Source organism: Streptopelia decaocto (genome assembly GCF_964273445.1).
Source record: "Streptopelia decaocto genome assembly, chromosome: 8".
NCBI lineage: Eukaryota > Metazoa > Chordata > Aves > Columbiformes > Columbidae > Streptopelia > Streptopelia decaocto.
The window spans coordinates 3,939,416-3,951,427 of record NC_138662.1 but is presented as its reverse complement, the minus strand read 5'-3'; the positions used below and the strand labels follow the sequence as shown (position 1 = coordinate 3,951,427).

General features: G+C 38.2%; 1 protein-coding gene across 1 annotated transcript in view; it reads left to right on the top strand.

Annotated features, from left to right (window-relative positions):
- The window catches only part of IARS1 (isoleucyl-tRNA synthetase 1), a 106,634-nt gene that overhangs the window by 23,815 nt on the left and 70,807 nt on the right, over nucleotides 1–12,012 (top strand). Inside the window, exons 11-13 of the mRNA XM_082059854.1 lie at nucleotides 1,258–1,353; nucleotides 6,164–6,286; nucleotides 7,658–7,749. Of these exons, the coding sequence (XP_081915980.1) occupies nucleotides 1,258–1,353; nucleotides 6,164–6,286; nucleotides 7,658–7,749 (311 nt within the window). The remainder of the gene's footprint in view (nucleotides 1–1,257; nucleotides 1,354–6,163; nucleotides 6,287–7,657; nucleotides 7,750–12,012) is intronic.

Sequence of the window (12,012 nt, the reverse complement as noted above, 5' to 3'; positions counted from 1 at the left end):
CCCCATGTTCTATTAAAGTAGTTCAAAATCCTAGTGAAAGGCTGAAAAATGGAAGATTGACCTTCTTCTGTATTTTTTTTCCCCTTGTTTACTTTGACTTCAGATTGCAGAGAAATTTCCAATACACTTTAATAAATGGGCAGCATTCTTCCAACTTTTCATCTGGTGAGCTTCTGTTGTCTGGATTGTGGAGAACAGTCACAGACGTGTAGTATTTTCCATTGAAGAGTTAAAAGCCTTTGCTAAAATAACTACTGAGAGGTAGATGGATAGATACGATTTTTATGGATGTCCACCTGTGCAGCACTTAAGCACTGCATAAGTCTAGTGTAATTAATAACACTGCAGATGATAATAGAATATACAGCACTAAGAGAAGGGGTAGAGAATTTATAAATTAAGAAAAAAAATCTGATTAAAAAGGGATTAAATATTTCAAAGAGTTGAAGTGGATTACAGTACTGCTAGACAGGCAGCTGCTGACTCCTGTGAAGGATTTTGTGACTACCATCTGTTCTGAAGCGTGTGCTGAAGTCAGCAAAGGTGAGAAAACTTTAGCAGGGAGCAGGACCTGTTATTTCCAGAGCAAGGTCAAACACATAGCCTAATCTGAAAAATGGGGCTCCAAGTGTAAAGGTTTGGAATGGGTAATTTTTTGAATGGATATCTTCTCTCAAAATATCCCTCTGCAGAACAAGCCAAATCTAGTATTTTGTAACATATTGTGGGTTTTTGTTGTTGTTGTTGTTGTTGTTTTGTTTTTAAGTTGATACTTACTACCTTCTCATTCTCTGGAGGAAATAAAGAAAAATGTGTTACTATAGAAGCAAACTCTTTTTAAAATCAGAATGTACAGCCAACATCAAACCCATAAAAACACAAGGACTTCTGTCTATAGAGTCCCCATAGCTTTCTTGGCTGTATGCTCCCTTACAGGAGTGTATTGATTTGCGGTCTGTTAAACACAGACCTTTGTGAAGATCTGTGTCCTGAAGAAGAATTGACTGTGAGGCCTTCTGGACAGATCTTGGATTTCATCACATTTGATGCTACTTGAGTGAAGTGTAATGCCTGGGTGTCTTAGCTATGGGAAATGATGAAATAATGTTAGAAATGTCACATTTTACTGTGTTACTTCCAATGCATTTTTTTTACTCTTGTGGTTGGCTAGTGGCTTTTCCATGCTCTCAAGAAGTCTGTTTTGAGATATATGTATATGCATACATATCTATGAGAAAAACGTATTTTGTGTTGCAGTGCAAAGATAAAGGTGCCTTTACTGTGGTAGTGGACAGTTACGTGAAGGAGGAGGAAGGCACAGGTGTTGTACATCAGGCCCCCTATTTTGGTGCTGTGAGTATGAACCAGATCTGTTCTATTCATTTTGTTCCAACATGCATTTCTTGGCTTTCCAGCTCCTGGGGACTGTCCATCAGGGTGAGGAGGATATAAAACATCCTCCCATTTGCTGCTTACAAATGTAAGAAGACAATGTAGCATTGTATTCTAATAAGTTCTTGCACTCACTAGTGCCCTTTATGTGCTAGACCTGAGATTTTAGGTGTCCCTTGATTTGATTATTGTTGTGCTATGTGATGTGAACTCAGCACTGGATCTTCCGAGTGTCGTTGATCTTAGCTTTTCTCAAAGTCTAAATTTACAGCTTTGAGAAGAGATGATCTGTTGCACTGATCATCAAAACTGGCTTTGCTAAGTGGTAATTTTGGATGGTAACAGCAGTTCTGCTCCGCACACTGCCCCTCTTCAGCATTTCAATTTCATTACACATTGGGCTTTTAGAGAATAAAAAAATGCTTTGCCTGCTTTTGTACTTTATCCCTTGGTGTAAAAGGATTTTGTTGTACTCCATGCTTTTTTGTGGTTTTTTTGTCCTTTCCTTTAGTCTGTTCCTCTGAAGGTTAAGAGGGATAATTTTTCATGGATTTCATCATTTCAGTTTTTAGACAGAGGAAGTAAATGCAGTAGCCAGACTCATTATCCTTTTTGTAGTGTCCTGTCTACAGCTGTTATGCAAAGATGCCCTCAAAAAACTTGTAATAGAGCTGCCAATGCCCAGCAATTAGCAATCCCTGGACCACAAGCTATGTCATCATTTCCAGAAACTGTTGGCATTAGTAATAGACCTCTTTGGGAGGGAACATCCCATCCATTTCTTTTTTTATAATTCATTTTTCTGAAGGGTGCCTCCATTGTGGTGGTGTTTGCCTTGTCAAGATCAACATTGACATGAAAAAATGTCCAAGCTTTATACAGCTGTGAATAAAGAAAATAATTCTGGGCCGTATGTTACTAGTTAATAAAGAAACTCAGAGTCTTAAGGTGTCTGAATCTTATCACACTGCTTGCACCTCACATATTCCCTGATAGCTGAATCTTGCAAGGACTTGACTGAGGGGTGAGGGAACAGATTGGTTTTGAGGCTGGAGGAGGTGGAGTAAAAGAGCCGAATAGGCTGCAAATAGAAAAGGAGCCCTGGAAGAAACTTTCCCTTGGCTGCTGGATTTACACAGTCCAGTTAGGTTGTTGGAAAGCCCGAGTGGCCAGTTAGAGCAAAGATTATCTCCCCTCCGTTGTTTGATTTTTGTTACAAGCCCACAGACTTGGGCAAATACAAAGAAAAAAGAAATCTTTTGTCTCTGTCTCCTGGGAAGTCAGCAATTGTCTTTAAAACCATTTTATTTTTTTAAACAGGAGAGTATCAGTTAAATGCATTGCAAACTAAAAAATGCATAAAGTATTTATGTGAGGAAAAAGTACATTAACATCCCAACAAAAACTTTGCACTCATTAGCTAAGGAACAACTTGACTTTATAGTTCGTGATGCATAGACCTGAGGTAACTGGATATGCTGCCTTGAGAAGGAAGTGGCATTGTATATGTTGCACTTAATGCTGCAACCTTTTTCTTTTGGGATGCATGTAGTTCACTTTTGACAGACCACAGATTATTTTTGTTCAGAAAGGTTCACAAGGGGTTCTAGTTTAGGTTCAGAAATTCATCGTTGTACAGTAGGCTCTGTATAGAACACTGAGTGTTACATACATTGGGGTTAAATGTTTGCCGTAAGGTAGAGAAACTTAGTTGAAAGAAGGGAAATAACTCATGATTGTAGGCAGGACTGTCTTCTGTTAATTTGCTTCTCTGCGAATTCCTTTACTGTGATGTTGAAGGTGAATAGGAAAGAGGGTGAGTGGAGCAGGAGGCAAGGGTCAGAGGAGAAGAAAAAAGAGCAGAGTCTCTCACAGAAAGCGTATCTTCTCTGCATCCCTTCCCCTCAATGTTCAGTCAGTCCCTTTGATAAATAGGGATAGATAGGAAGGTGTGTTTTTCTTTTTTTTTTTTAATTCTACTTACTGATACATATTCTGCTCACGGCTTAGAAATGTATTCTTCTCCAGCAAAATGTAAAGTAAAAATTCACCTTTATTTAGCTCCAGGATTTGTAGTTTCATTGTCTTCTGTGATGCTTTTGCCAAATACAAGCTGCCACACGGTATCAGAGCGCTCTATTATTTCAGTTCAAAGGCAATCAAAATTAAAGCTCACAGAACAAGACAAACCTGTATGAAAAACTCTGTAAAGTGGTTGTACCTCCAAATTAACATGACACTAATGCAGTTCATCACATGTAGATGTATATAGAGTCAGCTTTAAAAGCTTTAACATTTTAATTTGCATGCAAACCCTATACTTCTCAGTATAGACACAGACTGAGTCACAGAAGTTTCATAGATATGTTACTGTTGCACTTTTGTTTTGGTAAATTGTAAAAATTATTTTTTTGCAAGAGGTGCTGAAGGTGAACCTTTTGACTTCATGGTTTTGTTTTTGTAAATTTCAGATAGAAAAGCTTTGAGTTCTCAGCAATTAGCTGTTTAATAGCCTCTGTTTCATTCGTTTTGTGTATGACTTTTAACTTTAATTTGTAATCTTTCAAGAGACCTAATGGTGGCAGGGGTACGAAACTGAACACTGTGGCTTCTCTCCTTGAAAGAACTGAAATTCATCTTAGCTTTCCAGTGGAGCTTAGCATTTGTGGATTTCTGTATGTGCCTGAATATATTCTTGGCTTGTGGTTACTGAAGCAAATCTTCATTAAATCAAATGGCAGGTCAGTCTGGAAGGCTTTTACATTCAAGTTCCAGTTCTTCAAAAGAAAGGAACTAACTGTAGAAAACCAAAATAGCAAAGCCCTTTATATATCATTGTCTGTATCAAGGATGCAAATCGAACTGAACCACCTCTTGACCCAGGTCCTGTGAAGAGGAAGGTTTGTCGTTATGTTTTAGCTGGGTTGTGTGCTTGCCAAGCTTTGTAGTCTTTCCTGGCTGCTTCTTCAAAGTCTTTTACAATTCGCTGCCAAATCAGGGTTGACGTTAGTTCTGTCATCTGGCCTACATTTTAACCACGGCAGTCTGCTTGCTGCAGCTCAGCAGTAATAGCTGATCAAAGGTCTCGACTGAGAATGGGCTTATCTCAGTTAATCTATTGACTGAAGAAGCAGGTTGACCCAGGGGAGGCTGAATAATCACACTGCCTGTCTGCAGCTGCTGAGGGCTGGGGGGAGACTATGGCCCAGAGTAAGTCAGTGCTGTAGCTGCAGTGGCGTTTTTTTATTTCTACATGTAATGCCATGGTACAGGAAGCAGTCAACTCCATGATTGCTGCGGAAGAATTTCATCATTGTAAAGGGTACTGTGGATCAACAAGCAACATCTGCTGCATCTGGCTTGAGGGAGCTGGTAACTACAGGGACTAGTGAGTAGGGTTGGAGGTAAAGGCTGAGGACTACAGGAAGGATCTGGAAACCCTGTTCTGTCACTGCAAAGTTGACTCACCAATATTGGTTCTATCTAGGAAAGGAAAATTCCGTTAACTGTGGAGAACTTGCTTACTTACACACTTGATTCTGGTGTGGCCTCCTTGATCAAGGTGGACGAATTGCTTTAGAGTGCAGCTCCTATGAAGTAGCTGCAGTGTTCTTGCTTTACAAAAGGTGAATGAGCTCTAAGCATAACAGTTGAACTGCTGCCAGGTTTGGTGGGCAGGGTCACTGCAGCTTCTGTTTCACACTACACAAAACTTAAGTTTTTGCCCCTGAAGTCTGTGGTTTCCCCCATTTGCCAGAGCAACGATATAGGAGCTGCCAAGACTCAAAAATCAGCCTGGCTTGCTGCCGGCTTAGACAGGGTCTTGCTCTGTGAGGAAGATTAAGCAATTCTGTGAACGTGCTGAGAGTGACTGATGTGCAACTGCCCACTTCTCTGTTCTCCTTCCACTCCAGTAATGTTTCCTTGCCCTTGGGCAGAGGTGGGTAATCTGGAGTGATCACTGCTCAAGGTACAGCCTTACTTTGACTTCAGACTTGAAATTAAAATCTGAACTTACCTGTTCCCCTAACAATTTTGTTTTGCCTTTTTTTTAAAGATACCATTGTTGTTTAGTTATGTTCATGAAAAGTCTGAAGTACCCTATTTTCCTTTCAGTTTTTTTCTTTTTTTTTTTTTCCCCTTTCCTTACTGCTACAGGAAATTAAAAATTGAAACAGAGGCTGGCCAGGGAACTAAACTGTGATGTTGTCCATGTGTGTGGTGCTTGGTCAATAGTGTTGCCTATTGGCCAATAAAGATTGAGAAATACAGATTCAAAGGCTTCAGATCATTAAGACATTCAGAAAGTTGCATTTCTTGTGTGGAGTTCTGGAACTAAATGTAAACACACTGCCTTCAGAAAAATGCCATGCAGGCTTGTGTGCTAAACAGAGGAGTCTCTGAGTAGTACAGGAGCGTGATATAGTGGTCGTCAGTTCCTTCACTATCTGATAGTAGCCTGAAGCTGTTGGCTACATGTATGTATGTGTGTACATGCACACCTAAGATGTGTGTATATATTCATGTATCCCTTCTACTAGGTGAGAGAAAACAAATACAGTGAAGAAATTATCATTTCTGTGAGGAATAAAAGTACAGTCCTGTAAAAGACATCTTTTCCTATGCATATTTGGGTTAGTGAAGGCTGAGTGTTTCAGTATTCTTGTCCAGTCATCACATTTTCTGTTTAATATTTAACTTCTTTTTCCAGGGATGGATATTTTAACCAGTATTTTGTATTTATGCAACGTGGTACTTCTCTCTTTTGTAGGATGATTACAGAGTCTGCATGGATTTTAATATTATTCAGAAAGATTCTGTGCCTGTTTGTCCTGTTGACGCATCAGGCTGCTTCACAGCAGAAGTGACTGACTTTGCTGGACAGTATGTGAAGGTTAGTGGTCTTGGAGACAGTAAATTACTATTTTATTCAAGATAAATTTTATATATGGTAAAAGTGTTCTTTTCTCTTAGTGGCTTTGTCTTTGTTACCTGGAAAAATTAAAAATATGTTTTAACATTTGCAACAATTGTTTATTACAATATCTGAAAAATAAATAATTTGAAATGTCACTAATACTGTGTATCTAGTAGAGAAAGTGGAGAGGAGTCTCTCTTTGTGTTTACTGTGGAGAAGGTCTCATTTTTCCCTTGTTTCTTATGGAAATGTTATGCCTGTGGTCCCTAGGCGAGTGAGCGGAGGCCTCCCTTACCTCTGGATGACTTCTGAATTCACAGATGTCGTCACTAAGTTTATACCACCCAGTTAGTGTAACATGACTTGTTAGAGGAGAGAAATCCACTCATTTTCCCCACTTGTGGGATGTGTTGTGATGTGGATTTACTTGCCATGTGAAAGGCAGTTGCAGAACTCCAGGCACAGATCCATAGCAATGGGTGCCTCTGTAGTTCTCAGTGCTAAGAAAATAAATGGTTTTTATTCAGTTTCCTGCTGCCACGGTTTGATAGCAAAGCATGATCCTGTAAACACTATTTACTTGAAAAAGACACAGAAATCTTGTGTTGCATTTGAACTCAGCTATTGTTGCTTCCTGCTACGTATTAAGGCAATAAGAGAACACTGGAGGCCACATATTTATCTTCTTGCTGGCAGGAATCTGAACTTAAGGCTCTTGGAAAATATTCTTGTGATGCTGAATTCTTAGCTAATGAACATGACTGTATCATAAATCTTTGTCTTTTCCTTTCTTAATGTTGTGTTGACACTTGTTCAGTAGATGGTCTTCAATTATTAATTTTCAACTTTCGTTTTTAGCTTAGAATGCAAATCCTGTTTAGTTAGTAAATGATAATAAAACATGCTTCAACTTCTCTAACTATAGTCACATTAGAGGAATATGCTGTAGTGAAGTCCAACTATTAGGTAAGAAGCACTATGTGGCTTCCTGCCACAAAATCAGAAGACTCAATAAAAGATTTAAGATATTAAATAATGAGTTCCGGCTTGTATTAATGCTACAGAAAATTTGAATTTTGTACACAGTTGTATGTGGAAACAGAGTTGAGGGCCAAAAGGATCTGATGCTGTATACCAGGATTTGCAGAGCAAGTAAATATCTAAATTTAGTGTTTTCCAGTGCCACTGCAGTAAGTGCATGAATTGTATAGAAGCTTTTTGTCTGTCTAAATACTGGATTATTTTATAGGGGTTTTCTTAATTTGGGTATTGGAGACAAATCGTATAGCAGCTTAGTGAAACTGTGGAATTGGAATTCCAAGAAAAATTTCTGTTCTGTCATTTTAGGATGCAGACAAGAACATCATTAAATTACTGAAAGAAAAGGGCAGACTGGTTCACAGCAGTAGTTTCAAACACAGCTATCCTTTCTGCTGGAGGTAAGAAGGGCATATGGCTTTAAGATTGAGGGTTCTAACTGAGTAGTTCTTCAGATTTGTCTTATTTTTCCCCTCACTTGACCTACTTAATTTTTTTAGGAAGACTAAAAGTAACAGGAATCAAGAATAGTGAACTAGGAGAGCTTCAATTCTGGTTTAATAATGAAGTAAATTAATTTTTTTGACCATAAGTCTGTTGAATTTAAAGGTAATGCTGCAGATTTTTTTCTATTACAGTTTTACAGATGTGTTTTTGTAGTTCTTGTTTATCAGTGTCGCATGTAGTACTGCTCGCTACCCTTTGAAGATGACTGTAACAAGTCTAAAAAAGCTAATTTTCTAAACAGCTAAACACTGGTGGAAAAGGATATGTTGGTACCCTTTGAGTTGTATACAAATAAGTTTATTGCAGAATAGCTTTAAGTGTGTGTATGTGTGTTCTGACTTTCCATGGTTTGGATACAATGGGTGTATTACAGCTGTTATCAGAGTTACTTTTTAATCTCATAAAATTACTTATTTCTTTGGAGTCTGGTAGAATGCAGTTGCTTATAATGTAACAATTTCTGTATTGTTGATTAAAATCGAAGTTAGCATTTATCCACTGCAGTGGGTGGTAAGTGTAATACATAAACACGTTTTTCTGTTCAGTTGTTGCTGAATCAAGTTCACGAACAATAGTTCTGTCTCTGATTAGAAATAGCAGTTGACATGTTTATAGTATCTGTGGGGACCTTAGAAATGTTTGGGTTTCATCAGCTAGAAATTCAAGGTGAACTCTGGAATGTCAGGAAGATGATTCAGCACAGTGAATCTTCCTTGTCAGACTGGGAATTCTGCGGAGCTCGCAGGGGGACTCCGTGTGCGTATCTCCATGGGCTTTCAATGTAGTCAACAAACATCGTAAGATTTGGTTGCGAGAAATACAGATTAGGCAAATTTAATTTAGCAATGAAGCATTTTTCTGGTAAAGTGGTCTCTGGTTTTAAATGTATGCAACTGCTTTTGAAATTTTGTTGTCAAAATTGAGAAATGCACACATAAATATATATGAATCATTGAACAATGTCATATAAGAAACTTGAGTAATTTTTTAGAAGGAATGTTGTATTAAACTGCTTTATTGCAAGTAAAGACACACTTTAAAAAAATTCTAATTTAATATCTGAAATCACGTGAGCTTTTAAAGCCATATCTGATGCATACAGCACCCATGCTGAAATAACTGTGATAAAAGCTTTTCTCTAGATGTAGCTTTAATGCTACGAGGTGAAGTGTTTTAGTAAGGTGCAATCATCTTTGATCTACAGGAAGAATAACCTTTCTTTGCTCTTGAATAGCATGAACTGCTTTGTTTCCAAGAGCTACCTAGAGGAGGAAGGGGAATTATTCTTCAAGGGTTATGCCCTTGATGAGTTAGGACACTTTTTGAAAAATGGCAGCCCCAAAACAAGCAACGCTTGTATTTTTCTTATGTAGCAATGGAAAAATGTACGTTCGTGGCCTTCTGAGGCAAACCAGTAATGTAGAAATGCTGATTCTGTAGAACATACTTAATCCTGCCACTCTGTTGACATTTTTGTTGATTGATGATAAGTTGCAGGCAGCACCTAGCAGCAAATTATGTGGTGGGAAGAACAGAATAATGGAATCTACTTGAAAAGCTCATTTCACTGCCATCAGAAATCAAACCATAATTGGAATATGCTAAAAGTAGAAGAGTAGTTTTTAACTTTGAACATAGTTATAAGTTATTTTGATTAATGTAAGAAAACTTTGAACTCAAACTCTCCTGCTTAGGTACTGCTGTTCGTGCTTTTCCCTGAAACCAGGCCGTTAGCGAATCCTCAGTATGTTGAGATATTTTACCTCTCTTTACATATCATTGAATTAGGGTCCTTCACTATATTTTCTTGTTACTGTGATATGTAGTAATTTTCTGTCAACTAAACTTTAAAATCTAAGAGAGGGAAGCACTGCCAATTTGGTAAGTACACACTAGATGGTTTTCTGTTAGAATTCCCCTTCACTGGAATTGCTGCAGGTTGGTCAAAACTGCTCTGTGTACAGGTGAGATCTGGAGAGTCTGGGTGGTCTAAGCGGGAATTTAACAAATCCAGAACACCCAGGGTAACCAGTTTGACAGCTGAAGTGTCCACAGCTACTGGGTGCCATTCCCTTAGAAAGCAATACTAGGCAGCTCTGTTATTGACAGATAGAGCTTTGTCTTTTTCAAGCCAGGGAAAGCAAAGCCAAGAAGCATCTTTCATAGCATGTGGTCAGTTATCTATCATTTGTTTCCTAAATTATGAGAAATGGAATGGGAATAAGACCACAAGAATTTGCTTCGAAGAGCTGTGCAGTCCCAAATAGGTATGGGAATTATTCAGGGTGTGTGGTGTCCACAGGGAATGGTCTTTCCATTTCAATCTTTTCAAGTATGAAGTTTGTCTTTCAGAGAACGCTGATTTTGTGGCACTGCTAAGGAACAGACAATTTGCTCAGGTGCTCTGGTTCCTCAGATACAATTCTAAAGAGTGTATTTATAAGGGGAACAAAACATTGTTTGGTTGAGACAAAGGGGAATGTCTAGGCAGGAGTTTTGTAAGCATCAGTCTCCGATTTAGGTCTGTCTGGGTGTTTTTTCACTTGTATTGATGGAAAACACAACCCAGTAATCGGTATTTCTCATTTGATTTTACAGCAAAGAATTTAATCTGTTTTCTTCAACCCTCTCACTAGTCACGAGGGGTAGGAATGTGTAAGATGTTACTTGTGGGCTGGGCAGGTTTTCAGCATGTTGTTCTGTTTTTGTCTCCTGCTGAGACACCACTTGGCAGTGCAGCTACAGAAAGAAAAACAATCAGGAAAACTCTGACATCTCCCATTTCTCCCTGTAGGTGGAAACAGTGCTCTGGGGGTGCTTTGGAATGGTTATCAAGTATCAAAAGGTTATAGGGTTGGGTTGAAAGCCTGGGAAATGATCACAGCTTCAGCGGCTTGTCTCTTTTTCATAGATCCTTAATGTCTGAAGCTACTTTTGCACTAAAGCTTGTCTTCCATCAGCCCCATCTGTCAGCTGCTTACTCCTCATAGAGGCTGGGCACAAGTTTATTGTCCCAGCATTCATTTTGCAATATGTTAAGACAACGTGAGACATGGTTATTGTCAAGTTTTAGTTTTCTTGTTTCCAGTGACTCAAGATTTTGCATGTGATAGCAATTCATCATCCTTCAGCACATCTGAAACAAGATGCTGAGTGAAACTAAAATATTTCTGGAGTACCTTGTCGCTTACAGAATACTTTATTTTTTACTGTGTTTTTGCTGCTGTGTTAGGAGTTATCAGAACTCTTGTCTTTTTTAGGTGTTAGGACATAAATTTGAGAAGCAGAACTTCCTAACTTACTGTGTTTGCATTTAATAGCTAGAATGCTACTATATTATTAATGCTTTGAGCTCTTTCCAATTCTTGTAAGGTTATAGATACTTCAAATCTTAAAAGATACAGATGGGAATATATAGCTTACAGTTAAAAGGAAATATCTTCTAAAATGTAGTATTAAGAGAAGTGATGTGTTTTTTACTATTGGGCTTTATGCGATGTCAGTGCAGTTTTTTCAGGTTCAAACAACCTTTGCTGTGAGTTTTCTGCTGTTGGTCAGGCAGATGTAGCTTTAGGAAGTGCTTCCACAGTAGCAGTTTCAATTTACATCATAATCTCCAGTAGTTTGTGCATTTCAAATGAGTCCTTGACATGGATATAAATACAATGAAGTAAACTTGTAAGTTGGGTTGTTTACAGTGATGACTACATATAGAGGATAATGGTAGTTTCTCAACTATTGTTGAGCAAGTATATTTCCAATTTCTGAGGCAAAGTGACTTCAACAAAAGTAATATTTCAAGAAATGTTTGGTGGTGTGGGCACTATACCCACAGGCAGATTCCTTCCCCTAGACTTCAGTCTCCCTTTTCAAGTTGGAATAATGGGATGGATGTGAAGGATTAGAAATACCTGAACTCTAAGTAATCCCAAGTTGTGAATCTGCTGCTGTCCCGTATGGGTTTTGTGTGACTTCCATTGACTGTTGAAGTAAAGAACACATTAAGATGTCTTTATTAACTTCTTACTTTCATATACTCCTTTGGATCTCTTTCCTTCTCCTCATGGAATGGGACATTAATCTAGTTAACCTTGAGTACTGTTACTTTATGATTTATTTTTATTCCTTTAATGTAGATAGTAAAAACATGGCATAAT